Source organism: Balearica regulorum, chromosome 30, assembly GCF_011004875.1.
Source record: "Balearica regulorum gibbericeps isolate bBalReg1 chromosome 30, bBalReg1.pri, whole genome shotgun sequence".
NCBI lineage: Eukaryota > Metazoa > Chordata > Aves > Gruiformes > Gruidae > Balearica > Balearica regulorum.
The window spans coordinates 571216-598218 of NC_046213.1; the positions used below are offsets into that span (position 1 = coordinate 571216).

General features: G+C 73.2%; 5 protein-coding genes across 14 annotated transcripts in view; 3 read left to right on the plus strand and 2 right to left on the minus strand.

Annotated features, from left to right (window-relative positions):
• YIPF2 (Yip1 domain family member 2) overlaps window positions 1–12371 on the minus strand; it is a 42444-nt gene extending 30073 nt beyond the window's left edge. The window contains exon 1 of one of the 2 annotated variants that reach the window (XM_075738090.1): window positions 12365–12371. The gene's annotated coding sequence lies outside the window, so the exon portion shown is untranslated. Of the gene's footprint in view, window positions 1–5495; window positions 5500–12364 lie in introns of those variants that run through there. The other variant, XM_075738091.1, reaches the window with a different exon arrangement.
• On the plus strand, window positions 341–9637 carry LDLR (low density lipoprotein receptor). Of its 2 annotated transcripts, none has more exons than XM_075738076.1 (18): window positions 341–541; window positions 1822–1944; window positions 2109–2231; window positions 2340–2711; window positions 2801–2926; window positions 3026–3148; window positions 3237–3359; window positions 3735–3860; window positions 4276–4447; window positions 4544–4771; window positions 4853–4971; window positions 5685–5824; window positions 5904–6045; window positions 6791–6927; window positions 7646–7817; window positions 8384–8458; window positions 8641–8798; window positions 9441–9637. In XM_075738076.1, exons 1-18 carry the CDS (start codon window positions 490–492, stop codon window positions 9474–9476), a joined length of 2547 nt encoding a protein of 848 aa, XP_075594191.1. In that variant the 5' UTR covers window positions 341–489; the 3' UTR covers window positions 9477–9637. The 2 variants fall into 2 exon arrangements, with proteins under 2 accessions (XP_075594191.1, XP_075594190.1); XM_075738075.1 differs by having other exon boundaries at window positions 419–541; window positions 6791–6934; window positions 7659–7817.
• Window positions 9868–11645, minus strand: KANK2 (KN motif and ankyrin repeat domains 2). The gene is made up of 4 exons (XM_075737988.1): window positions 10682–11645; window positions 10493–10595; window positions 10347–10415; window positions 9868–10246 (listed from the first exon to the last, which is right to left on the minus strand). The coding sequence occupies exons 1-4, from the start codon at window positions 11643–11645 to the stop codon at window positions 10195–10197; spliced, it is 1188 nt and encodes a 395-aa protein (XP_075594103.1). The 3' UTR covers window positions 9868–10194.
• Window positions 12372–13352: 981 nt separating the features above from the next.
• KHSRP (KH-type splicing regulatory protein) lies at window positions 13353–20519 on the plus strand. Of its 7 annotated transcripts, none has more exons than XM_075738109.1 (20): window positions 13354–13763; window positions 14726–14822; window positions 14951–14989; window positions 15140–15182; window positions 15293–15342; window positions 15425–15496; window positions 15792–15849; window positions 15961–16132; window positions 16219–16335; window positions 16438–16536; window positions 16642–16744; window positions 16860–16960; window positions 17046–17187; window positions 17371–17531; window positions 17623–17741; window positions 17821–17909; window positions 18034–18231; window positions 19009–19086; window positions 19174–19334; window positions 20109–20519. In XM_075738109.1, exons 1-20 carry the CDS (start codon window positions 13440–13442, stop codon window positions 20115–20117), a joined length of 2232 nt encoding a protein of 743 aa, XP_075594224.1. In that variant the 5' UTR covers window positions 13354–13439; the 3' UTR covers window positions 20118–20519. The 7 variants fall into 7 exon arrangements, with proteins under 7 accessions (XP_075594226.1, XP_075594224.1, XP_075594221.1 ...); XM_075738110.1 differs by having other exon boundaries at window positions 13355–13652; window positions 15143–15182; window positions 16237–16335; XM_075738106.1 differs by having other exon boundaries at window positions 16237–16335; window positions 16438–16744.
• Window positions 20520–20811: 292 nt separating this feature from the next.
• GTF2F1 (general transcription factor IIF subunit 1) lies at window positions 20812–26458 on the plus strand. 2 transcript variants are annotated; one of them, XM_075738080.1, is made up of 14 exons: window positions 20812–20890; window positions 21850–21898; window positions 21994–22040; window positions 22120–22192; window positions 22706–22899; window positions 22977–23147; window positions 23895–24073; window positions 24981–25125; window positions 25235–25293; window positions 25409–25528; window positions 25614–25687; window positions 25775–25910; window positions 26015–26105; window positions 26223–26458. In XM_075738080.1, the coding sequence occupies exons 2-14, from the start codon at window positions 21887–21889 to the stop codon at window positions 26425–26427; spliced, it is 1506 nt and encodes a 501-aa protein (XP_075594195.1). In that variant the 5' UTR covers window positions 20812–20890; window positions 21850–21886; the 3' UTR covers window positions 26428–26458. The 2 variants fall into 2 exon arrangements, with proteins under 2 accessions (XP_075594195.1, XP_075594194.1); XM_075738079.1 differs by having other exon boundaries at window positions 20813–20890; window positions 25232–25293.
• Window positions 26459–27003: the final 545 nt, after the last annotated feature.

The window sequence follows — 27003 nt, forward strand, 5'->3', positions numbered from 1 at the left end:
GCTGCCGGGCGGCTCCGGCGGGGCCCGAACCCAGCGGGGGGGGGTCGGGGGGTCCGGGGGGCCGGGGGTCCGGGGGTGGGTCCGTGGGTCGGTCCGTGGGGCCGGGGGTGGGTCCGGGGGGCCGGGGGTGGGTCCGTGGGTCGGTCCGTGGGGCCGGGGGTGGGTCCGTGGGTCGGTCCGTGGGGCCGGGGGTGGGTCCGGGGGTCGGTCCGTGGGGCCGGGGGTGGGTCCGGGGGTCGGTCCGTGGGGCCGGGGGTGGGTCCGTGGGGCCGCCCCGCCCCCTCCCCCCGCCGTGGGGCCGCGTTGCAGAATCACCCCACGCCAAACCCCGCCCCCGCGCTGCCCAGTGACAGCGGGGCCGCCCGTGACGCCGCCCGTGACGCCACCGACACCCCGATTCTCCCCAAAAAATCCCGCCCGGGACGGAACCGCCGGGGGGGGGCGGGGGGGGGGGGGGGGAACACACGGACCGGGACCGGGACCGGCGCGATGCTGCTGCTGCTGCTGCTGCTGCGGGGGGCGATGGCGGCACCGGGAGCAGGTGAGGGGGCACCGGGGGGGGGAACCGGCACTGGGGGGGAACCGGCACCGGGGGGGGGGAACCGGCACCGGGGGGGAACCGGCACCGGGGGTGGGGGGGAACCGGCACCGGGAGCAGGTGAGGGGGCACCGGGGGGGGGAACCGGCACCGGGGGGGAACCGGCACCGGGAGCAGGTGAGGGGGCACCGGGGGGGGCTGCGACACCCCAACCCCCCCCGCAACGGAGAGCCAGGGGGGGGGGGCGCGGGGGAACGGGGCCACCGGGGCTCCCCCCGCCATGGGGCCCGCTGCCCCCCCCTCCCCCCAACGCGGACTGAGCCCCCCCCGAACCGGGACCCCCCTCCCCCCCACCGGGACCCCCCGAACCGGGACACCCCCCACCCCCCCCGGCCCCTCCCGGTCTCCGCTTCCCGGCGGCAGCTCCGGGGGATGATGGGGGGGGTCGGCGGCAGCTCCGGATCCGGGTCCCCCCCTCCCCCCTCCCCCCTCCCCCTCCCCCTCCCCCCCCGCGCCGGGTCCCGCCGCCGCCATGGCCGCGTGCGGAGGGGAGGGGCGTGCCCCGCCACGCCCACCTCATCACCGGTATCGACCAATCACCGTTCTCGCTCCGACCCCGCCTCGCGACGGACGCGTTTTCTATTGGCGGTTGAACGGACTGGCCACCCGGCGGGGACACGCCCCGGGAACCAATGGGAGCGCGGCGCGCCAGGAGGGCGCGGCATGGCCCCGCCCCCACCGGACCCTCCCCCCCCGGGACGGGACCGACCCCTCCCCCATCCCCCCCCATCCCCCCCCCATCCCCCCCCATCCCCCCCCATCCCCCCCCGGGACCCCCCGGGCAAAGTCCGACGGGCCCGAACCCGCCCCGGGAGCTGGGGGGGGAGGGGGCTCCTCCGGGGGGGCCCGTTGCGATCGTCCCCCAGACTTTGGGGGGGGGTGGGGGGGCGTTTGCCGAGGGCGGCTGCTCCGGGGCTTCGGCAGGGGCTGGGGGGGGCTGGGGGGGACCCCAGTGTGGGGCAGGGGGCTGCGGTGGGGGGCGGGGGGGGGCCCCGATGTGGGGCGGGGGGGGGTGTCTCTAGTGTGGGGTGGGGGGCTCCGATGTGGGGCTCCAGTGTGGGGCGGGGGGGGCCCGGGTGTGGGGCGGGTGGGGGGTGTCTCCGGTGTGGGTCAGGGGTCTCCGGTGTGGGGCTCCAGTGTGGGTCAGGGGGGCCCCGGTGTGGGGCGGGGGTCTCAGGTGTGGGGCAGGGGCCCCACTGACCCCCCCCCCCCCGCCGCTGCAGACACGGAGCTGTGCGGCCAGAGCGAGTTCCGGTGCCGGGACGGTTCCTGCATCGCCAGCGCCTGGGTGTGCGACGGCAGCGCCGAGTGCCGCGACGGCTCCGACGAGACGCCGGAGACCTGCCGTGAGTGCCGGGGGTGGCGACGGCCGCCACGCCGCCGCGCGCTGGGTCCTCGCCCCGCGCCACGTGCCGTGAGACGCTGCGCCACGTGCCAGGCTGCGTGCCGCGCTCTGCCGTGTACCGCGTGCCGTGTGCCGCGGTGCCATCGTCCGTCGTCCCCCCCCCAGGCTCCGTCTCCTGCTCCCCGAGCGAGTTCAGCTGTGGCGGCCACCGGCGTCGGTGCGTGCCAGCGTCCTGGCGCTGCGACGGGCACCGCGACTGCGATAACGGCTCCGACGAGCTGGATTGCCGTGAGTGCCGGGACGGGAGAACCTGGGGGGGGGGGGGGACGGGGGGGTGGCGTTTGGGCTCCCGGCGGTGCCACCCCGCCGCTGACGGTGCCGGGGTCCCTCCGTCAGCCCCCCGAGCCTGCGCCGGGGACGAGCTGCGCTGCGGCAGCGGCGGTTGCGTCTCGCACGCCTTCGTCTGCGACGGGGAGCAGGACTGCGAGGACGGGACGGACGAGGCCGACTGCCCCCCCCCCGCGCCCTGCGGCCCCCACGCCTTCCGCTGCAACGACTCGTCCTGCATCCCCCGGCTCTGGGCCTGCGACGGGGACCCCAACTGCCCCGACGGCTCCGACGAGTGGCCCCGCAGCTGCGGCACCCCCCGGCCCCCCCCGCCCTGCGCCCCCCTCCAGTTCGCCTGCGGCTCCGGCGAGTGCGTCCACCGGCGTTGGCGTTGTGACGGCACCCCCGATTGCCGGGACCGCTCCGACGAGGAGGGGTGCGGTGAGTGACGGCGGCGGCGGCGGCGGTGGGGGTCGATGCTCCGGCACTGTCTGACCACCCCCCCCCGTGTCCCCCCCCCCTCCCCGCAGCCGCCGCCACCACGTGCCGCCCCGACCAGTTCCAGTGCGGCGACGGGCGCTGCGTGCTGGGCGTCCGGCAGTGCGACGGTGAGACCGACTGCGCCGACGGCAGCGACGAGGAGGGATGCCACAACGGTACCCGTGGGGATGGGGGGGGTATGATGGGGGGGGGGGGGTTTGGGGGTGCCCGGGTCCATGGTGGGGGGGGGTCTGACCTCCTGCTCCCCCCCCCAGTGACGCTCTGCACCGGCCCCCACGAGTTCAAGTGCCGCTCGGGCGAGTGCGTGCCGTTGGAGCGCGTCTGCGACCGGCACCGCGACTGCCGGGACTGGTCCGACGAACCCTTCAAGGAGTGCGGTACGACCGGGGGACCCCCCCTCCCCCACCCCCAACAAGCTTCCGCAGGGGTTTGGGGCCCCCCCAAACTCTCACACATCCCCCCCAGGGGTGAACGAGTGCCTGGACGGCGGCGGCGGCTGCTCCCACGTCTGCCAGGACCTTCGGCTGGGCTACCAGTGCCTCTGCCCCGAGGGGCTCAGCCTGGGCCCCGACGGCAGGACCTGCGAGGGTGGGTGCTGCCCCCAGGGACCCCTCCCGACCCCCTGGGACCCCCCCCGACCCTCCCATGGGACACCCCGACCCTGAGGGACCCCCCCCCAGACACCCTGACCCCCAGAGACCCCTCCTGACCACCCCAGGGACACCCCAACCCCCTCTGGGACCCTCCCCCAACCCCTCTGACCCCCTCCCCGGGACCCCCTGACCCCCCCAATCCCCCCTGACCCCCCTGACCCCCCAGGGACCCCCCTGACCCCCCCCAGGGACCCCCTGACCCCCCAGGGACCCCCCCTGACCCCCCCGACCCCCCAGGGACCCCCCCTGACCTCCCTCCATAGGACCCCCCGACCCCCCCGACCCCCCCTGACCGCCCCCGTCCCCCCAGACATCGACGAGTGCCGCGACCCCCGCACCTGCAGCCAGCTCTGCCTCAACCTGCCCGGCAGCTACAAGTGCGACTGCGGGGGGGGGTACCGGCTGGAGCCCAGCACCCACGCCTGCCGCGCCCTGGGTGGGTGACCCCCCCCTTAGCCTTGTTTGCACCCCCCATTCCCGCACATTGCCCCCCCCCTCCCCCTTTGCACCCCCATTTCTCCCCCCTCACACCCAGCTTTGCACCCCCCAACCCCCCCCCCAGCACCCCCATCCCTGCCCCTCTGCACCCCCCAGCTCCCCCTTCTGCACCCCAATTCCTGCACACCCCCCCCCGGTGACTGCTGCAGGTTTGGGGTGCGGGTTGGGGGCTGGGCGCAGCTTTGGGGGTGCTGGGGGGGGGTTTGGGGTGCTGGGGGGGGGATCTGGCGGCGGGTGCAGGGGGGGTTTGGGGGGTCCGGCAGTGGGTGCGGGGGGGGTTTGGGGGGTCCGGCAGTGGGTGCGGGGGGGGGTCCAGCAGTGGGGTGCAGCGCCTGCCCCCCCCCCCCGCCCAGGCCCCCCCGCCGCCCTCCTCTTCACCAACCGGCACGAGATCCGGCGCTTGGCGCTGGACGGCGGCGAGTACCGGCGTCTGCTGGGCCCCCTCGCGCACGCCGCCGCGCTGGACGCCGACGTGGCCGCCGGCACCGTCTACTGGGCCGACCTCACCCAGAGAAAGATCTACCGGTGAGGGGACCCCCCCGCCCCCCGGGACCCCCCCCAACCCCTGGGACCCCCCACCCCACCCCGGGGTCCCCGCCGTGACCCGTCCCGTCCCCTCAGGTCGCCGCTGAGCGGCGCGACGAACGACAGCCGGCACGTCACCATCATCGGGACGGGGCTGGGGTCGCCCGACGGCGTCGCGCTGGACTGGGTCCACCAGAACCTGTACTGGACCGACTCGCGGCTCGGTACCGTCTCGGTGGCCGACGCCGGCGGCCGACGCCGCAAGACGTTGGTGCGGGAAGCCGGGGCCAAGCCCCGCGGCATCGCGGTGGATCCGCTGCACGGGTACGGGGGGACGGGGGGACGGGGAATACGGTCGGGGGGGTGGGAAACGGGTCCAGCTCACCCCCCCCCTTCCCCTCCCAGTTACATGTACTGGACAGACTGGGGAGCCAGCGCCAAGATCGCCAAGGGCGGCCTCAACGGCGTCGACCAGTTCCCGCTGGTGACCGAGGGCGTCGAGTGGCCCAACGGGATAACGCTGGGTGAGCTGCCGCGGCGGGCCCCATCCTGCCCCGGTCCCCATCCCCATCCCGTCCCCATCCCCATCCTGCCCCGGTCCCCATCCCATCCCGTCCCCATCCTGCCCCGGTCCCCATCCCCATCCCGTCCCCATCCCCATCCTGCCCCGGTCCCCATCCCATCCCGTCCCCATCCTGCCCCGGTCCCCATCCTGTCCTGGGCCCCATCCTGCCCCAGTCCCCATCCCGTCCCGGTCCCCATCCCATCCCCATCCCCATCCCGGCCCCATCCCCATCCCGTCCCGGCCCCATCCTGCCCCGGTCCCCATCCCCATCCCGTCCTGGGCCCCATCCCATCCCCATCCCCATCCCATCCCCATCCCCATCCCATCCCCATCCCCATCCCGTCCCGGCCCCATCCTGCCCCGGTCCCCATCCCCATCCCGTCCTGGGCCCCATCCCATCCCCATCCCCATCCCGTCCTGGGCCCCATCCCATCCCCATCCCCATCCCATCCCCATCCCCATCCCATCCCCATCCCCATCCCGGCCCGGCCCCATCCTGCCCTGGTCCCCATCCCATCCCGGTCCCCATCCCCTGTGTGTCCCCAGCCCTATCTTCACGTCCCCATGTCCCCACATATCCCCATCCCTGCCCCCCATGTCCCCCCCATGTCCCCCCTCCCCGTATCCCCCCCCACCCCCTCTGGTACCGCCTGACCCCCCCCCGCCCCCCAGACCTGCCCTCCCAGCGCCTGTACTGGGTGGACTCGCGGCTCCACACGCTCTCCAGCGTGGACGTGGACGGGGGCCGCCGCCGCACCATCCTGGCCGACCCCCAGGTGCTCGCCCACCCCTTCGCCGTCACCGTCTTCGAGGTGAGCCCCTCCCCCCCCCAGCCCCCCCCCCAGCCCCCCCCCGTTCCCCCGCAGCCTCCCCACCCCCCCGTCCCCGCAGGACACCGTCTTCTGGAGCGACGTCCTGAGCGAGGCCATCTTCAGCGCCGACCTCCGGACGGGCGCCCACGTGCGCAGGGTGGCCCCGGAGCTGCTCTCCCCCGAGGACGTCGTCGTCCTGCACCCCCTCCGCCAGCCCCCAGGTACCCCCCGACCACGGCCCCTCCCCCAGCCCCCCGTCCCCATCCCCATCCCATCCCCATCCCATCCCATCCCCTTCCCATCCTGTTCCCGTTCCCATCCCGTTCCCATCTCATTCCCATTCCTGTTCCCATCCCATCCCGTTCCCGTCCCCATCCTCATCCCCATCCCATCCCCATCCCATCCCATCCCCTTCCCATCCTGTTCCCGTTCCCATCCCATCCCATCCCCATCCCCATCCCATCCCATCCCCATCCCATCCCATCCCCATCCCATCCCCTTCCCATCCTGTTCCCGTTCCCATCCCATCCCATCCCCATCCCCATCCCCTTCCCATCCCCATCCCCATCCCATCCCATCCCCATCCCATCCCATCCCCATCCCCATCCCCATCCCATCCCCATCCCCATCCCATCCCCATCCCATCCCATCCCAATCCCCATCCCATCCCCATCCCCATCCCCATCCCCATCCCCATCCCCTTCCCATCCCCATCCCCATCCCATCCCCTTCCCATCCCCATCCCCATCCCCATCCCCATCCCCATCCCATCCCCATCCCCATCCCCATCCCCATCCCCATCCCCTTCCCATCCCCATCCCCATCCCATCCCCATCCCATCCCATCCCCTTCCCATCCCCATCCCCATCCCCATCCCATCCCCATCCCATCCCATCCCATCCCAATCCCCTTCCCATCCCATCCCAATCCCCATCCCATTCCCGTTCCCGCCTGTCGTCTCCCCAGGTGCCGATCGCTGCTCGGAGGCCGACGGGGGCTGCGGGTTCCTCTGCCTCCCCGCGCCCCAGCTGGGCCCCCGCTCCCCCCGCTACACCTGCGCCTGCCCCGACGGCCAGCGCCTGGCGCCCGACGGCCGCGCCTGCCTGACAGGTACCCCGCACCCCCCGCACCCCACCCTGCACCCCACCCTGCACCCCCCGCACCCCCCGCACCCCGCACCCCACCCTGCACCCACTGCACCCCCCGCACCCCCCGCACCCCGCACCCCACCCTGCACCCCACCCTGCACCCCCCCTGCACCCCCCGCATCCCCCCCTGCACCCCCTGCACCCTGCACCCCACCCTGCACCCCCCACACCCCCTGCACCCCCCCTGCACCCCCCGCATCCCCCCCTGCACCCCCCGCACCCCCCGCACCCCGCACCCCACCCTGCACCCCACCCTGCACCCCCCGCACCCCCTGCACCCCACCCTGCACCCACTGCACCCCCTGCACCCCCCTGCACCCCGCACCCCACCCTGCACCCCCCTGCACCCCGCACTCCACCCTGCACCCCCCACACCCCCCCTGCACCCCCCACACCCCCCGCACCCCCCGCACCCCGCACCCCACCCTGCACCCCCCACACCCCCCCTGCACCCCCCGCACCCCTCCTGCACCCCCCACACCCCCCTGCACCCCACCCTGCACCCCCCCGCACCCCCCACACCCCCTGCACTGCCTGCACCCCCCCACACCCCCCACACCCCCTGCATCCCCCCTGCACCCCCCCCGCACCCCCCACACCCCCTGCACTGCCTGCACCCCCCCACACCCCCCACCCCCCCAGCCTCCCCCTGCCCCCCACTCACTCTCCCCACCCCCCTCCCCCAGACCCCTCGGCCCCGACGGACGCCGCCCCCAGCCCCCCCCCAGCCCCCCCGCAGCCCCCGACGCCCAGCGGGGACCCCCACGGCCACGGGGCGTCCCCGGGCCCCGCCGCCGCCAGCAGCTCCGCCAGCACCGCCGGCACCTCCAGCAACGCCACAGCAGGTACCAGCCCCACGGCCTGCCCCACGGCCTGCCCCACAGCTCATCCCAGCCCCATAGCCTGCCCCATGGCCCTGTCCATGGCTCATCTCAGCCCCACAGCTCAGCCCCAAAGCCCTTCTCAGCCCCTCATCTCAGCCCCACAGCCCGGCCCAGCCCCACAGCCCATCTCAGCCCCACATCTCAGCCCTTGTCAGCCCATCCCAGCCCCACAGCCCTTGTCAGCCCCTCATCTCAGCCGCACAGCCCATCCCAGCCCCATGGCCCTGCCCCACAGCTCATCCCAGCCCCTCATCTCAGCCCCACAGCTCATCTCAGCCCCACAGCTCATCCCAGCCCCTCATCTCAGCCCCACAGCTCATCTCAGCCCCACAGCCCATCCCAGCCCCACGGCCCTGCCCCACAGCTCATCCCAGCCCCTCATCTCAGCCCCACAGCCCATCCCAGCCCCTCATTTCAGCCCCACGGCTCATCCCAGCCCCACGGCCCTGCCCCACAGCCCATCCCAGCCCCACGGCCCATCCCAGCCCCACGGCTCGGGGCTGACGGCCGCCTCTCCCCTTTCCCAGGCGGCAGCGGTGACGCCGTGGGGCAGGTGGGGAGCAGGACGGGGCCGACGGCGCTCGCGGTCGTCCTGCCCCTGGGTGAGTGGGGGGCTCCAGGCGGGGGGGGGGGCCGAATTGGGGGGGGGGGGGGGGGTCCTCGAGCGGGGGGCACTGCTGGGGGGGGAGGGGGGGTGCTGGGTCACAAACTGGGGGGTCCTGGCAGGGGGGGGGGGTGTGTCCCATCGCCAGGGTCCCCCCTGACACCCCCCACCCCCCCCCAGTGTTCCTCATCCTCGCGGCCTTCGTCTCCCGCGGGCTCTGGCGCGGCTGGCGCCGGCGCAGCACCAACAGCATCAACTTCGACAACCCCGTTTACCAGAAAACCACCCGGGACGAGGAGCCCCCGGGCTGGGGGCAGGGGGGCTTCAGCTACCCCATGGTGAGCTGGGGGGGGCTGGGGGGGGCTGGGACCCCCAGGGTGAGCTGGGGGGGGCTGGGACCCCCATGGTGAGCTGGGGGGGCTGGGGGGGGGGCTGGGACCCCCAGGGTGAGCTGGGGGGGCTGGGGGGGGGCTGGGGGGGGGGCTTCAGCTACCCCATGGTGAGCTGGGGGGGGGGGCTGGGACCCCCAGGGTGAGCTGGGGGGGCTGGGGGGGGCTGGGGGGGGGGCTGGGACCCCCCCCAGGGTGAGCTGGGGGGGCTGGGGGGGGGGCTGGGACCCCCAGGGTGAGCTGGGGGCTGGGGGGGGGCTGGACCCCCATAGTGAGCTGGGGGGCTGGGGGCTTCAGCTACCCCATGGTGAGCTGGGGGGGGCTGGGACCCCCAGGGTGAGCTGGGGGGGCTGGGGGGGGGCTGGGACCCCCATGGTGAGCTGGGGGGGGGCTGGGGGGGGGGTTGGGACCCCCATGGTGAGCTGGGGGGAGGGGTTGGGGGGCAGGGGGGGCTTCAGCTGCCCGATGGGGGGCTGGGGGGGGTGTGTGCTCAGCTGCCCCACGGCAGGGCTCTGTGCCCCCCAAGCGGCTGGTACCTGTGGGGCAGGCGGGGGGCTCCCAGCCCCACTGACCCCCCCCTCCCCCCCCCAGCGCCAGGCCGTCAGCCTGGAGAGCGACGTGGCCTGAGAAGATGGGGGGGCCCCTCCCCCCCCCCCCAAAACCCTGAGGAGGCGCCGGACCCTGCGCCCCACCCCCACCCCGGCGGGACCCCGGGGGCTGCGGACAGACACCCCTCCCCCACCCCGGGAGGCGCGTGGGGGGCGACCCCAGGGTGGGGGTGGGGGGGCTGCACCCGTCGGGGCGGGTGTACGCGCGTGTGCGCGGGCGTGCGAGGCCAACCCCGGGTGTGCACAGGCGTGCGCAGTCGTGCCTGACCCCCCCCCCCGTCCCGTCCCGCCGTGCGGTTGCACGTGGGCGTGCGTGGCCGTACGCGCTTGTGCACGCGGTTGCACGTGTCTGGCTGTGCGTGTGCCGTGCACACACCCCCCCCCCAGTTGTTTCTGGGGTTTTTGTGGGGTTTGGGGTTTTTTTGTTTTGTTCTTTTGGGTTTTTTTGGTTTTTTTACCGAAAACTGTGAAAAAAGCACCAGAAACCCGCGGCCTCCTGCTGCGGGGGCGGGGGTCCCTTCGCACGCCAGGGGGGTCCCTCGCACGAGGGGCCGCTCACGCCGGGCGCCGTCGGGGCGCCCCAATACACCGTATTTATTTCTCGCCGGCATCCCGGCTCTTCCTTCCGCCCCACCCCCACCCCCATGTTGGGGGTCTCGGGGGGGGGGGGACACGGTGGGGGGAGGGGCAGGGTGGGGGCTGACCGGGGTCCGGCTGTAGAGCGGTGGCGTATGACATCACGCGGCGTCACACGATGTCACGGGGGGCCGTGGCGTCAGCGCAGGGGGCCTGGGGGGGGGCTGGGGGGGTGGGGGTGTCACACACGCGTTGGGGGGGGGGGGGGGGGAGGGGTCCGTGTGGACACACGGGGGGGGGGAGGGGCCCTTACCCGGGCTGGGGTCCCACGGGGGGGGAGGGGCCCTCTACGGCCTCGTGGTACTCGCTGTCGTCAGAGGAGCTGGGGGGGAGGGGGGGGGCTCAGGGGCCCATCCCCCCCCCATTAACCCCCAGCCCCCCCAGCCCCCCATCCCCCACCTGCCGCTGCCCCCCCCGCGGTGCCGCCCGCGGCCTTCGGCCCCTTCCTCCTCCTCCTCCTCCTCCTCGTCCTCCTGCGGCTCCTCGGCCCCCGGCTGCGGCTCTGCGGGACACGGGGGGGGGGGGGGTGAGTGGGGTCGGCCCCCCCGTGTGCCCCCCGTGTCCCCCCCCCCGTGTCCCCCCACTCACGGCGTTGGCCCAGCCGGGCCCGGGCGTCCCGCAGCTCCCCCAGCGCCCGCCGCAGCCGCCGCTCCAGCACCGCCACCCGCCCCGGCAGCGCCCCGGCACCCCCCGGCACCGCCGGCCCCTCCGTGCCCACCCCCACCGACCGCCGGCCCCCCGCCGCGCGGACCGGGGCGATGCCGGGGCCGGACACGGGGACGGCGGCGCCGGAGCCGGACGCGGCGATGCCGGAGCCGACGCCGTTACCGGCAGCGTCGTCGACGCCGCGGATGTCGTCGCCGAAGCCGCCGGGGTCCCCGTTGCCGTCGACGGAGCCGCACCCGCACCCGCACCGACACCGGCACCCGCCGTCGCGGCGAAGCCGATCGAGGAGCTGCCGCTTCTCCTCCTGCAGCCGCTCCAAGCGCCGGCGCAACGCCGGCATCGCCCGGACCTGCTCCTCCAGCTCCCGCAGCCGCCCCAGCGCCGCCGCCATCTGCTCCCGCACCAACCGCAGCGGCGCGGCTCCCGGCGACCCCACCGTCACCGGGACCCCCGTCGTCGTCGTCGCCGGGACCCCCTCTTCCTCCTCCAGGCGCCGCCGGGCCCCTCGCAGCGTCCGTTCCACCCGGGGGTCCGGCGTCGCCGGGGGGCCGAGGGCTTCGGCGGAGGCGGCCCAGGAGGCGCGGTGTGGCCGGCGACCCACCGGCACGCGCCGCAGCGTCAGCCCCTTCTCGATGGCCTCCACGTAGCCCAGGAAGCCGAGGTCCAGCCGGTAGCCGTAGGCCGTCTCCAACGAATACGGCGCGTCCCCCGTCCCGGGGGGGGCCCCCGATCGCCGACCTGCGGTAACACCGCACTGCCCTGCCGCCCGCCGCCGCGACCGGGGCACCCGCGGCCCCCCCCCGGCACGTGGGGACCCCCGTACCCCCCCGTACCCCCCCCCCGGCCCCTCACCTGGGAAGGCGTCTGCGCGCAGGACCTGCGCCATGGCACCGGCCTGGGGGGACGCGGGGTCAGCGGGGGGCGGGGGGGAGACACCCCACTGGGGCTCTGGGGGTCCCGGGGGGTCCCGGGGGGTCCCGGGGGGTCCTGGGGGGTCCCTGGCCGGGCGCTGGGGCCGAGGCAGGGGGTGGCCGGACACCCGGGTTCCCCGTCCGGCGCCTCCCCGCCCGCAGATGGAACCAATTAGGCGGCTCCGGCTCTTTCGGCTCCTCCGGCTCCGCCGCCCCCCCCGGGCCCCTCGGCGCAGGGTGGGGCAGGACGGGCCCACGGGCCCCCATCGCCCCACGACCCCCACACCCCCACGGGCCCCCATCGCCCCACGACCCCCACACCCCCACGGGCCCCACGGCCCCCCACACCCCCATCCCCCCACGGGCCCCACGGCCCCCCCAGCCCCCCCCATCCCCATCCTCCCCCATCCCCCCCCAGCCCCCCAATCTCCAGCCCCCCCCTCTCTGTCCCCCCCCACCCCCATCCCCCCCCCGGGCTCTTCCCCCCCCCCAGACGGTGACAAACACCGGGGGCCGAGCAGCCCCCGGTCCCCCCATTCCCCTCAGTCCCCCCCATTCTCCCCGTTCCCCCCAGCCCCCCATTCCCCCCCCATTCTCCCCCCGTTCCCCCCCCCCCCCCCCGGTACCTCCCGCTCCGCTCCGCTCCGCGCCCCGCCCCGCGCTGGCCACGCCCCATTGAGCCCCGCCCCCTCCGGCCCGGCCCCGCCCCCTCCAGCCCGGCCCCGCCCACGATCGCTTCGGCCCCGCCCCCCCGGCCAACTCCACCCCCTCCCCGCGCGCAGCCACGCCCGGCCCACGCCTCGCCTGGCCCCGCCCCCCCCCTCACACGCGATTGGCCGCGAACGATCCCAGTCACGTCTCGGCCGCGACGGCGTCGTCGCTGATTGGCTGCTGTTTCCCTCCTAAATCGCCTCGCGAAGCTCATTGGACGTCCGGTGCGCAGCCCCTCGTCCTCGTCGGCCCAGGGAGCTGTCAATCACGCCCCGCCCCGCCCTCCTCCCTGGGCCCGGCGCGGCGCTGGCGGGCGATTGGCCCGTGGTCCATCGATCGCCGGGGATCCGCCCAGTGATTGGCCCGGCCGGCTTTCGCTGCTGAGGCCTGGCCCCGCCCATCGGCGCTGACCAATCCGATCGCGCGCTCGCTGCCGCCGATTGACTCTCGCGCCTGTCATTCTAAAGGAGCCCCCGCCCCATCCCGCGCCCGCCAATGGCCGACTGTCGTGCGGCTCCCTGCCCTCCGATTGGCTCCGGGTGGCCGTCAGTGAGGCGCAGCCTCCTCCAATAGCTGGCGGGCGGGGGCGGGACAGGAGTTCGCGGCGCGCATTGGTCCTGGCGCCCGTCGGTCAAGAGCAGCCCCGCCCCCCGCCATCCGCTTCCTCCCCGGCTAGCGTCCCGGCGGCCGCCGCCACTGGCCGGCCGCCCCGTCCATCCCCGCGGTGTCGTTGCGTCCCCCCCCGCGCCCTCCAATGACCGTTCGCTCCCCCACCGCCGCTCCCATTCCGATTGGTCCTTCCCGCCGCCACTCACCTCCCGCCGCCGGCCCGCCCTCCCGCCGCCGCGCGCCGGCTCCCTCCTCGCCTCCCATTGGCGGACGCCCTCTGCCAGTCACCGCCTAACGGCGCTCCGATTGGCGGCGGCGCGGTGGTTGGGCGGGCGGGCCTCCTTCCCGCCGTGGCCCCGCCCCGTTCCCAGCGTGCCCCGCGCGGTGTGTGTGGAGAGCGCGGCCTGTTCCCGCGTCGCGCCCTCGCCGCCGCCGCCGCCGCCGCCGCCATGTCGGAGTACAGCCCCGCCGGGCCGCCGCCCGCCCCAGGGCCGCCCGGGGGGGCCCCCGCTTCCGCCTCCGCCGGGGGGCCTCCGCCTCCGGGTGGTGCGGGAGCGGGGGGAGCAGCGGGCGGCGGGCCGGGCCCGGGCGGTGCGGGGGGGGGCCCGCCCGGCGGCATCCGCAAGGACGCCTTCGCCGACGCCGTGCAGCGGGCCCGGCAGGTGAGGGGCCAGGCGGGGGGGGAGGCACCGGGAGGCGCCGGGGTCCCCCTGCCCCCGCCGCGGCGCCGCGGCCCCTCCCCCGCCGTGCCGGGCCCCTCCCCCACCCTCCCGGTAAGGCCCCGCCCCCCCGGGGGCGCGCGGGGTGTCCCCCATCCCCCCCCATCCCCCCCCCCCTTCCCGCGCTCTCACCGTGCCCGGGGCAGGGGGGGGGCGGGGGGAGGCGAGTACCGGGGGTCCCGGGAGCGGTGCGGGGGTCCCGGGGCCGCCCCCCCCCCCCCCCCCGCGGGGGTCCGGGGCGGGCGGTGCAAGAGCCGCCCCGCGAGCGCCGTAATTAGCGGTAATTAGCGGGGAGTAACCGCGGGGCGGGCGGCGGGGACCCGCGTTTCCCCCCCCCCCCACCCCGGTGCCGAGGGGGCTCGGCCGGGACAGCCGGGGGGGGGGGGGGGGAAGGGCGGGACCGGGGGCTTTCGGGGTGCTCGGCTCCGCCACCCCCCCTCCCCGTTCCCGGCGGGACCCCCGGGGGAGCTGGGGGAGGCGGGAGTGTGCCCGGGGGTCGCTCCCCCTTGGTGGTACCCCCGGTTTTGGGGGGGGGGGGGCTGACCGAGCGCTTGCGGGGTCCCCTCTTGCGTCCTGGGCTGGTTTTAGGGGGTCCCGCCGTAGCGTGGGGGCGTGTTGGGGGGCTCGGGGGGGGCTTGAGGGGCCGCTGCCGCGGTGAGGGGCTCAGGGGGAGGTTTTGAGGGACCCCTGCCGTGAGGGGGGGGCTCGGGGGTGGTTTCGGGGGGCTCCCACTCTGGCGGAGGGCCCGTGCAGAGATTTTTGGGGGTCCCCCGCAGCGGCGCGGGGCTCGCAGGGAGGTTTTGGGGGCCCCCCCCACCACAGCGTGTCCCCGTGGGGAGGTTTTGGGGGCCCCCCGTGGCGATGGCGGGGGGCTTGGGGGCTCCCACCGCGATGCAGGACCTGTGGGCAGGTTTTGGGGGTCCCCTGTGACGCTGGGGGGGGTTTGGGGGCTCCCTCTCCCCCCGAGGGGTCTGTTTTTCGGGGTGACCGCCGGGCGCCGACCCTTCCCTTTGCAGATAGCGGCGAAAATCGGGGGGGACGCGGCGACGACGGTGAACAACAACACCCCCGACTTCAGCTTCGGGGGGCAGAAGCGGCAGCTGGAGGATGGCGGTAAGGGAAGGAGAACCCCCAGATCAGGGGAGGGGGATCCCCCAAACCTTGGGGGGAACCCCGAAAGCACACAGCTCCGTTCTGGGGGGGCCTGTCGGGGCTCACCTGACGGTGCTTCCCCCCCCCAGACCAGCCAGAGAGCAAGAAGTTGGCGGCGCAGGGGGACTGTGAGTACGGCCGGCGGGTTTTGGGGGGGCCACGGCCCCCCGTGAGGTTTGGGGGGGCTGCAGGGGGGGGGGGTCAGGGACCCTCCTGGGGTCCCCCTGGCCGGGGGAGGCCGGCGGCCACGTACCCTCACGGGGGTTTGGTTCCCTCAGCAGCGCTCCCGACCCAGCTGGGACCCATCCACCCCCCGCCCAGGTGAGTGGGGGGTCCTGGGGGGGGTTTGGGGGGGTCCTGGGGGTTGGGGGGGTCCTGGGGGGGTTTGGGGGGCCACGGGGTGCCTGACACCCCCCTGCATCTCTCCGCAGGTCGACGGTGACGGAGGAGTACCGTGTCCCTGACGGCATGGTGGGACTCAGTGAGTGGGGGGGGCTCTGGGGGGGCTCAGGGGATCTGGGGGGGCCAGCGCAGCCCCCCCATTGCGGCGCCTCCCCCCACAGTCATCGGCCGCGGGGGGGAGCAGATCAACAAGATCCAGCAGGACTCGGGCTGCAAAGTACAGATCTCCCCAGGTAAGGGGGGGCCCTGGGATCCCCCAGTTCCCCGGGGGGGGCCCCAATATCCCCCCCGCCACTGGGGGCCCCCCCCTTTCCCGGTGGGAGGGTCCCTGACCCCTTCCTGGGGGAGGGGGTATCCCCCCCAATCTCCCCTTTCCCTAGTCGGGGAGTTCCCCAGCCCCCCATTTCCCCCCTTTGTGTGTGTGGGGGGGGTCTGCGGCCCCCCCTTCCCCCGCTGTGGGGCACGGGGGGGGCCCCCAAACTCCCTCCATGCCCCCCCCCCAAACCGCCCCGCGCCCCCTCCCCGCAGACAGCGGCGGGTTGCCGGAGCGCAGCGTCTCCCTGACGGGATCCCCCGAGGCCGTGCAGTGAGTAGGGCCCCGCCGCGGGGGTGTCGCGGCCCCTCTGCCCCCCCCAGACCCCCCAGACCCCCCAACCCGCGGGGTGTGTGCGTGTGTGTGTGTGTGTCCCCCCCCCAGGAAGGCGAAGCTGATGCTGGACGACATCGTGTCGCGGGGGCGGGGGGGGCCCCCCGGGCAGTTCCACGATAACGCCAACGGCCAGAACGGGACAGTGCAGGAGATCATGATCCCCGCCGGGAAGGCCGGCCTCGTCATCGGCAAGGGCGGCGAGACCATCAAACAGCTCCAGGTACCCCCGGCCCCCCCCCCCCCCCCCCCAAAAAACATCCCCCCCCCCACGGGGCGGCTTTTTGGGGAGGGGGGAGCCCCCCCCAGCTCACCCTCCCGCCGCAGGAGCGAGCCGGGGTGAAGATGATCCTGATCCAAGACGGTTCCCAAAACACCAACGTCGACAAACCCCTGCGGATAATCGGGGATCCCTACAAAGTCCAGGTGAGACCCCCCAAAAAACCCCCCCCCGTGCCCCAAAAAACTCCACACACACCCCAAAAAACCCCCCCCGCGCCCCAAAACCTCTCCCTGCCCGCCCCGCAGCAAGCCTGCGAGATGGTGATGGACATCCTGCGCGAGCGCGACCAGGGCGGCTTCGGCGACCGCAACGAATACGGTTCCCGCATCGGCGGCGGCATCGACGTGAGTCCCCGGGGAGGGGGGGAACCCGCCGCCGGTTTTGGGGGGGGGGGGGGGGGGCCCGGCCCTTCCTCGGTGCCCCCCGCCCTGAGCTCCGGTTTCCCTCAGGTGCCGGTTCCCCGGCACTCGGTCGGCGTCGTCATCGGCCGCAGCGGGGAGATGATTAAAAAAATCCAGAACGACGCGGGGGTGCGGATACAGTTCAAACAAGGTGAGGGGGGCGCCCCCAAAACCCGCGGGGGGGGGGGTGCATGTGGATTTTAGGGGGTCCCCTGCCCCCCCTTCACCCCGCACCCCCTTTTTTTTTTTTTTTTTTTTTTCCCCAGACGACGGGACGGGCCCCGAGAAGATCGCCCACATCATGGGCCCCCCCGAACGTTGCGAACACGCCGCTCGCATCATCAACGATCTCCTTCAGAGCCTGCGGGTAGGGGGGGGGGCGGCCCGGGGCGCCCCGAAACGGGGTTAACCGCCCTTCCCCCTCCAGCCTGACGCCTCCCTTCCCCCCGCAGAGCGGCCCCCCGGGACCCCCGGGGCCGGGGATGCCCCCGGGGGGGCGGGGGCGCGGGAGGGGCCAGGGAAGTTGGGGCCCCCCCGGGGGCGAGATGACCTTCTCCATCCCCACCCACAAGTGCGGGCTGGTCATCGGCAGAGGTGAGCGCGACCCCCCGAGCTCCGGACAAACCCCAAATTCATCAAAAATTAAACCAAAAAAAAAAAAAAAAAAACCACCACAAACATACCCCCCCCTCCCTTCCCCCCAAAAAAAAAAAAAACCAAACGCCCCCCCGACACCCCCGTAGCCCCCCGCTGCCCCCTGTGCCCCCCCTCCCGCAGGCGGGGAGAACGTCAAAGCCATCAACCAGCAGACGGGGGCGTTCGTGGAGATCTCCCGCCAGCTGCCCCCCAACGGGGACCCCAACTTCAAACTCTTCATCATCCGCGGCTCCCCCCAGCAGATCGACCACGCCAAGCAGCTCATCGAGGAGAAGATCGAGGTGGGGGCGGGGGGAAACACACGCGCACGGAGCTGGGGGGGTTTGGGGGTGACCCCCTGACACACCCCCCTCCCCGTTTCTCCCTCCGCAGGGTCCGCTCTGCCCCGTGGGGCCGGGGCCGGGGCCGGGGGGGCCACCAGGACCCGCCGGCCCCATGGGCCCCTTCAACCCGGGGCCCTTCAACCAGGGTCCGCCCGGAGCCCCCCCGCAGTGAGTAACCGGGGTGCAGGGGGGAGGTTTGGGGGGGGCTCTCTGCCCCTGGCAGCCCCCTCACCCCCCTCTCCCGCAGCCCCGGCGGCCCCCCCCCCCACCAGTACCCCCCCCAGGGCTGGGGCAACACCTACCCCCAGTGGCAGCCGCCGGCCCCCCACGACCCCAGTGAGTACCCGACCCCCCCCCCGTCCTGTCCCCCCGTTTATTTATTTATTTGGGGGGGGGGGGCTCCCCCACGCACACCCCCACACACCTCACCCCGTGTTGGTTTTTTGGGGCCCCCCCCCAGGCAAAGCGGCGGCGGCGGCCGACCCCAACGCCGCCTGGGCCGCCTACTACTCGCACTACTACCAGCAGCCGCCGGGGCCCGTGCCGGGGCAGCCCCCCGCCCCCACCGCCCCCCCCGTCCAGGGGGAGCCCCCCCAGCCCCCCCCCACCGGCCAGTCCGACTACACCAAGGCCTGGGAGGAGTACTATAAGAAAATAGGTGAGTGTACCCCAAAAATGGGGGGGGGGGGAGGTCCTGAACGCTCGGGGAACCCCCTGGAATGGTCCTGGGGATGCTGAGCACCCCCCTGTGCCCCCCCCAAACTGCCCCCCAAAGTCCCTCTGGGGACACTGACCCCCAGGGACCCCCCCAAACTGCCTCTGGGGACACTGACCCCCAGGGACCCCCCAAACTGCCTCTGGGGACGCTGACTCCCCCAGGGACCCCTCAACCCCCCCCCAGGATCTTCCAGCCCCCCCAAAACCCCTGAACTGCCTCTGGTGACCTTGACCCCCCCCCCCAGGACCCCCCCATGCTGCCCCTGGGGATGCTGACACCCCCAGACTGTCCACAGGGGCCTTGGCCCCCCAGGGACCCCCCCAAACTCCCTCTGGGGACACTGACCCCCCCAGGGACCCCCCAAACTCCCTCTGGGGACACTGACCCCCCCCCCGGGCCCCCCCAAACTGCCTCTGGGGACACTGACTCCCCCTGGGGCCCCTCAACCCCCCCCCAGGATCTTCCAGCCCCCCCAAAACCCCTGAACTGCCTCTGGTGACCTTGACCCCCCCCCCCCCCCAGGGACCCCCCCAAACTCCCTCTGGGGACACTGACCCCCCCAAACTGCCCACACAGACCCTGGGCCCCCCCAACCTGCCCTGGGACCCCCAACTGCCCCCCCCCGGGGTTCCTCACCCCCCCCCCAGGCTCTCCCCCCCCCATCCCGGGGGGTTTGGGGGTGCTGTGGGGTGTGTGACCCCCCCCGTGCCCCCCCAGGCCAGCAGCCCCAGCAGCCGGGGGCCCCCCCCCAGCAGGATTACACCAAAGCCTGGGAGGAGTACTACAAGAAACAAGGTGAGACACACCCCCCCCCAATTCCATGGTTTGGGGGGGCACCCCCAGCCCCTGCCCCCCCTCACCGCCCCCCCTGCCCCCCCACAGCGGCCCAGGTGGCCACGGGGGGCGGCCCCGGAGCCCCCCCCGGCCCCCAGCCCGACTACAGCGCGGCCTGGGCCGAGTACTACCGGCAGCAAGCGGCCTACTACGGCCAGACCCCGGGGGCCGCCGGGCCCGCGCCCCCCCCCACGCAGCAGGGACAGCAGGTACGGCCCCCCCAAACCCCGGGCACCCCCCCAACCGCCCCCTGGGGCTCTCCAACCCCATTGGGACCCCCCCCATACCCCCCCAGGGCTCTTCAGTCCCCCCTGGAGCTCCCCAACTCCTTGGGACCCCCATACCCCCCCCGGGACCCCCCCATACCCCCCCCCGGGGTTCCCAAACCCCCCCTTGGGACCCCCCAAAACCCCCTTGGGACCCCCCCCATACCCCCCAGGGCTCTCCAGTCCCCCCCCTTGGGACCCCTCCACACCCCCCTGGGGCTCCCTGACCCCCAGGACCCCCCAGACCCCCCCTTGGGACCCCCCCACACCCCTGGGACCCCCCCCCCCACACCCCCCCCGGGGCTCCCCAACCCCTTGGGACCCCCCCCCATACCCCCCCAGGGCTCTCCAGTCCCCCCCAAACCCCCCCTTGGGACCCCCCCCACCCCTGGGCACCCCCCTGGGACCCCCCCACACCCCCCCAGGGCTCTCTAGTCCCCCCCCTTGGGACCCACCAAACCCCTCCTTGGGACCCCCCAAAACCCCCTTGGGACCCCCCCACACCCCCCCGGGGCTCCCCAACCCCTTGGGCCCCCCAGGACCCCCCAAACCCCCCCTTGGGACCCCCACCCACCCCCTGGGACCCCCCAAACCCCCCCGGGGTGGAGGCTCCCCCCTCTCTGGGGGTGGGGGGGTGTTTGCAGCCCCCCCGGGGGGGTCCCGTCCCCCCCAAATAGCCGGTGGGGGGGTGTTTCAGCGCTGCCCTCTCCCCCCCAGGCTCAGTGAACCGAATGTGAACCCCCCGTCTGTGACACCCCCTTTTGTTTTTGGCGAGCGGCCGGCCGGGGCGAGCGGCCCCCCCAAACCCGACCCCCCCCTTCCCCCAGCCCCCCCCCCACCCCCCCTTTCATCCGCCGCTCAGAGAAAACCCCCCCGAATCGCCCCAAAACTCCTCGGGATCGTTGCCGGAGCCCCCCGGCCCCCGCTCGTAGGTAGAGTCGAACATTCCCGGGAGCCGCCGGAGCCGGGGACCCCCCCGGGCCCCCCCCGCCCCCCCCGGGGCCCCCCCCGGCCGCTCCCCCGCTCCGGAGGAGACGGAAGAACCGACCCACCAAGGACTATTGTACGCTCAGTTTTTACTTTTTACCGCTTGTTTTTAACTTCACAAATAAACGAGAACAAAACTCCCCCCGGCTCCGGCTCTGCCTGCCCCCCCCCACCCCGCCGATTTTGGGGTCAAATCGGGGGATTTTGGGCCTCGCGTTGGGGTTAATGGGGGCAGTTGGGCCTGCCTGGGAGGGCTGGGGGTTCCCTCGGGCTTTGGGGTGATTAAGGGACATTTTGGGGTTCACACACACCCCCTCCAGCAACGGTCGCCCCCCCGCCCCCGCCCGTTTTGGGGTAAAAAAGGGGTTTTTTGGGGACCAGGCCGCTGCCGTTGCTATGGCGACGCTTCCGCCGGGCGGCCAGTGACGTTGCTTCCGGCGGCGCGAGGGAACTTCCGGTCCTGCGCAGTGCGGGCACAGGGGCCCTGAGCCGGCGGCGGCAGCGCATGCGCGGTGGGACCCGGGGGGGCTGCGGGGGGGCCTGGGGGGGGTCCATGGGGGCCGGGGGGGCACCCGGGGGTCCTTATAGGGCCCTTATAGCGTCCGGGGCTGGGCTGGGGGGGCCTAGAGGGGCCTGGGGGGGTCCATAGGGGCCTGGGGGGGTTCTATAGGGGGCTGGGGGTCTCTATAGGGGGCCGGGGGGGCACCCGGGGGTCCTTATAGGGCCCTTATAGCGTCCGGGGCTGGGCTGGGGGGGCCTGGGGGGGGGTCTGTAGGGGCCTGGGGGGGTCCATAGGGGCCGGGGGGGCACCCGGGGGTCCTTATAGGGCCCTTATAGCGTCCAGCGCTGGGCTGGGGGGGCCTGGGGGGTCCTAGAGGGGCCTGGGGGGGGTCTGTAGGGGCCGGGGGGGGTCCATAGGGGCCGGGAGGGCACCCGGGGGCCTGGGGGGGTTCTATAGGGGTCGGGGGGGTCTATAGGGGGCTGGGGGGGTTCTATAGGGGGCTGGGGGGTCCCTATAGGAGTCTGGAGGGGTTCTGTAGGGGCCGGGGGGGTTTTCTTGGCCCTGGGGGGCTCCTGGGGGCCTTAAAGAGGCACCTGGGGCCTGGGGGGGGCTGGGGGGGCTTTAGGAGTCGGGGTCCCTTGGGGGGGGCTGTGGGGGGACGTACAGGCCCTGTAGGGAGCTCTGGGGCCGGGGGGGGCTGGAGGATCCTGGGGGCCCTAAAGGGGTGTCTGCTGCCGGGGGGGGGGGCTCTGGGGGAGGCAAGGGACCCTATAGGGGCTGGGGGGGGTATAGGGGCTGGGGGGGCTGGGGGGGCTGTGGGGACTGGGGGGGGGCTGTAGGGCCTGGGGGGGCTATGGGGACTGGGGGGCTGTGGGGACTGGGGGGGCTGTAGGGCCTGGGGGGGCTGTGGGGACTGGGGGGGCTGTAGGGCAGGACAGGCCATTCACACACACACACCCCCCTCTCCAGGACCCCCCTGAGCCTCATCCACCCCCCCACCGCAGGGATGGCCACACTGGTGAGTGGGGGGACCCACGGGGACCCCTCCGTGGGGCACCCCCCCTCCGTGGGGCACCCCCAGCACCCCCCAGCACCCCCCTCCTCTCCCCACAGGGCACCAGCAGCCAGATGGTCACCGAGTACGTGGTGCGGGTGCCCAAGTGAGTCTGGGGGGGCTGAGGGGGGGCCGGGGGGGGCTCGGGGGGGCCGGTGGAGCCGCTGAGGGTCTCCGTCCCGCAGGACGACCACCAAGAAGTACAACATCATGGCCTTCAACGCCGCCGACAAGGTCAACTTCGCCACCTGGCACCAGGTGACGCCGGGACGGGGGGCACGGGGTTTGGGGGGACACGGGGATGGGGGGGCACGGGGTTTGGGGGGACACGGGGATGGGGGGCTTGGGGACAAGGGGGTGGGGGGGCACAGGGTTTGGGGGGACATGGGGATGGGGGGGCATGGGGATGGGGGTTTGGGGACACGGGGACACGGGGTTTGAGGAGATGGGGGGACAGGGGGGATGTGGGGAGGGAGGGGACATGGGGGGGACACAGGGATGGGGGACGGGGGGACATGGGGACGGGGGGGTTCAGGGACAGGGGAAGGGGGGACACAGGGGTTGGGGACATGGGGGGGCACAGGGATGGGGGACGGGGTTTGGGGACGAGGGGACATGGGGACAAGGGAAGGGGGGGACAGGGGGTTTGGGGACAGGGGGGACATGGGGACGGGGAAGGGGAGACACACGGGTTGGGGACACAGAGGGGGGGTTCAGGACAGGGGAAGGGGGTTCGGGGGTTCGGGCCGGCTCTGAGCGCAGCCCCCGCAGGCGCGCATGGAGCGGGACCTGAGCAACAAGAAGATCTACCAGGAGGAGGAGCTGCCCGAATCCGGCGCCGGCAGCGAGTTCAACCGGCGGCTGCGGGAGGAGGCGCGGCGCAAGAAGTACGGCATCGTGCTGCGGGAGTTCCGCGCCGAGGATCAGCCCTGGCTGCTCAGGGTCAACGGGAAGGCCGGCCGCAAGTGAGCGGGGTTCGGGGTTCGGGGCTTGGGGCTCGGGGTTCGGGGCCGTGCTGGTGCTGAGCGTCCCCCTCCGGCAGGTACAAGGGGGTGAAGAAGGGCGGCGTCACCGAAAACGCCTCGTACTACATCTTCACGCAGTGCCCCGACGGCGCCTTCGAGGCCTTTCCGGTCCAGCACTGGTACAACTTCACCCCCCTGGCCAAGCACCGCACCCTGACGGCCGAGGAGGCCGAGGAGGAGTGGGAGAGGTGGGGGGACGCGGGGGGGACGCGGGGAGGGGGGACATCCCGGAGCCGGGGAGCACGATGTGGAGCTGGGGGGGGTGGGCTGGAGCTGGAGGGGACGTGTGGGGACAGCGGGGGTGTCCCGGAGCCCCAGGGGACCCCCCCGAAGCCCCAGGGGACCCCCCCAAACCCCCAGGGGACCCCCTGAAGCCCCAGGGGACCCCTCAGAGTCCCAGGGGAAGGTGTCGGGGACACGGCCCCAAGCTGGGGAGCACAAGGTGGGGAGATGCGGGGACAGAGGGGACCCCCCCAGGGACCCCCCCAAAGGCCAAGGGGACACTCCTGAGCCCCTGGGGACCCCTCCGAACCCCCGAGAACCCCCCCAGAGCCCACGGGGACCCTTCAAAAGTCCCAGGGGATCCCCCCGAGACCCCCCCAGAACTCCAGAGGACCCCCCCGGAGCCCATGGGGACCCCCCCAAAAGTCCAACGGGAGCCCCCAGGGGACCCCCAGAACCCCAGAGGACTCCCCAGGGACCCCTCCAAAGTCCAAGGGAACCCCTCCAAGCCCCCAGAGACCCCCCCCCCAGAACCCCCAGAACATGATCCCCCCTCTAAAAGTCCCAGGGGACCCCCCCGAGCCCCCAGGGACCCCCTAGAACCCCAGGAGACCCCCCAGAATCGGGGAGGGGGGGGGGGCAGGTGCTGGGGACACCCCGGAGCCCCATCCCCCAGCGCAGGGGGGGTGACCCCACCCATCGCCCCCCCCCAGGCGGAACAAGGTGCTGAACCACTTCAGCATCATGCAGCAGCGGCGCCTGCGGGACCAGGACGAGGAGGAGGAGGAGAAGGAGAAGGCGGCCAAGAAGAAGGGCGGGGAGCTGAAGATCCACGACCTGGAGGACGACCTGGAGCTCAGCTCCGAGGAGAGCGAGGGCAGCGAGGCCGAAGGTGAGGGGGGGGCTCCGGGAGGGGCCGCGCCGGCGCTGAGCACCCCTAAATCATCACTGAGCTCCCCTAAATCATCACTGAGCCCCCTAAATAATCACTGAGCCCCCCTAAATCATCACTGAGCCCCCTAAATCATCACTGAGTCCCCTAAGTAATCACTGAGCCCCCCTAAATCATCACTGAGCCCCCTAAATAATCACTGAGCCCCCTAAATCATCACTGAGCACCCCTAAATCATCACTGAGCCCCCTAAATCATCACTGAGCACCCCTAAATCATCACTGAGCCCCCTAAATCATCACTGAGCCCCCTAAATAATCACTGAGCCCCCCTAAATCATCACTGAGCCCCCTAAATCATCACTGAGCCCCCTAAATAATCACTGAGCCCCCTAAGTCATCACTGAGCCCCCTAAGTAATCACTGAGCACCCCTAAATCATCACTGAGCACCCCTAAATCATCACTGAGCCCCCTAAGTAATCACTGAGCACCCCTAAATCATCACTGAGCCCCCTAAGTAATCACTGAGCACCCCTAAATCATCACTGAGCACCCCTAAATCATCACTGAGCCCTATAAATCATCATTGAGCCCCCCTAAATCATCACTGAGCCCCCAAATAATCACTGAGCCCCCCTAAATCATCACTGAGCCCCCTAAATCATCACTGAGCCCCCCTAAATCATCACTGAGCCCCCTAAGTAATCACTGAGCCCCCCCCTAAATCATCAGTGAGCCCCCTAAATAATCATTGACCCCCCCTAAATCATTACTGAACCCCCTAAATCATCACTGAGCCCCCTAAATCATCACTGAGCCCCCTAAATCATCACTGACCTCCCTCAATAATCCCCGACCCCCCTAAATAATCCCTGCCCCCCCCAAACGATGACCGACCCCCCCCAGGTGAGAAGGCGCCGAAGCCGAAGAAGAAGGCGCCGGCGGGGAAGAAGAAGAAGAAGAAGAAGGGCTCCGAGGACGAGGCCTTCGAGGACAGCGACGACGGGGACTTCGAGGGGCAGGAGGTGGATTACATGTCCGACGCCTCCAGGTGAGGGGGGGGGGCCGGTTTTTTTTTGGGGGGGGGACACCCCCGTTTCTGTGTGACCCCCCCCCCGACACGCACCCCGCGAGCGCCGCCCCGCTCTGCCCCGCAGCAGCTCGCAGGAGGAGGAGGTGGGGAAGCCCAAGGTGACGAAGGAGGACGACGGCCCCAAAGGTGGGGACGGGGACGGGACCCCCCCGGCTGTGCTGGGGGGGTGTGTGGGGGGGTCTGTGTGTGTGTGTGTCCCCCGGTGCCACCAGGGTGTCCCCGTGTCCCGTCCCCCCCCCAGGCATCGACGAGGCGAGCGAGAGCAGCGAGGAGAGCGAGGAGGAGAAGGCGGCGGAGGAGAAGGAGGAGGAGGAGGAGGAGAAGAAGGCCCCGACGCCGCAGGAGAAGAAGAAGAAGAGGGGTGAGTATGTCCACACCCCCCCCCCAGCGTTTTTGGGGTGAAACCGGCCGGAAACGAGAGCGCCAGTGCCGCCTGCCCCCCCCAGACAGCAGCGACGAGTCGCAGACCTCGGAGGAGAGCGACATCGACAGCGAGACCTCCTCCGCCCTCTTCATGGCGGTGAGCGCCGGGGGGGCCCTGCCCGCGCCGGGGGGCGGCTTTGGGGGGGTCCTGCCCCCCCTGACCGCCCCCCCCCCCCCCCCCCAGAAGAAGAAGACCCCCCCCAAGCGGGAGCGCCGGGGCTCGGCCAGCAGCTCGCGGGGAAACAGCCGACCGGGGACGCCGACGGAGCCCGGCACCACCGGCACCACCCTCCGCGCCGCCGCCTCCAAGCTGGAGCAAGGTGCGGCCGTGACGCGCTCACGCACACTCACACGCTCACGCACACTCACACGCTCACGCTCACACGCTCACGCTCACACTCAGACCTTTCCACACCCCCCTCAGGCCGTCGCCAACCGGAGCCGCCGGCCGCCAAACGCCTCAAACTGGACGCGACGCCGCAGCCGCCGTCCGGCAAATCCACCCCCAGCAGCGGGTGAGCGTCGCGGCCAGGGGGGAAGGGGGGGGGTGCCGAGCGCGGCGGGGACGGTCGCCCACGTGCCGGTGCCACCCCCACCGCCCCCCGGTGTGTCCGTGTGTCCCCCCCCCCCAGGGAGGTGCAGCTGACGGAGGACGCGGTGCGGCGCTACCTGGGCCGCAAACCGATGACGACCAAGGACCTGCTGAAGAAGTTCCAGACCAAGCGCACGGGGCTGAGCAGCGACGCCACCGTCAACGTCCTGGCCCAGATCCTCAAGCGCCTCAACCCCGAGCGCAAGGTCATCGGCGACAAGATGCACTTCTTCCTCAAGGAGTAGGGCCCCCCCAATCCCCTGGGGGGCACCCCCTTCCCTGGGGGGCACCCCCCTTCCCTGGGGGCACCCCCAATCCCCTGGGGGCCTCCCCCGATCCCCTGCACCCCCCCGATCCCCTGAACACCCCCCTGATCCCCTGCACACACCCCCAATTCCCTGTGCCCCCCCCAATTCCCTGCGCCCCCCCCCAATTCCTTGCACACACCCCCAGTTCCCTGCACCCCCCAATTCCCTGGGGGCCCCCCCCGATTCCCTGCACCCCCCCCAATTCCTTGCCCCCCCCCCCAATTCCTTTTCCTCCCCCAACCAACCACCAGGGGGTTGACACCCGCCCCCCCCGCCCCGATTTTGGGGTGCCCCCCCCCCATTTTAAACCCCCCCCCAGACAGGCTCAGGGAAGGGGGTGTCAGCCCCCCCCCCCCGTTTTGGGGCGGAATGGGGTTTGTTGCTATTTTTAGGGGTTTATTTCCCGCGGTTGGGCCAGCCCAGCCCCCCCCCGCTGGGGCGGTATTTCAGGTATTTCCCCTCCCCCCCCCGCGGGGTTTTGGCCCCCCCAGACTGGAGACAGCCCCTCCCCCA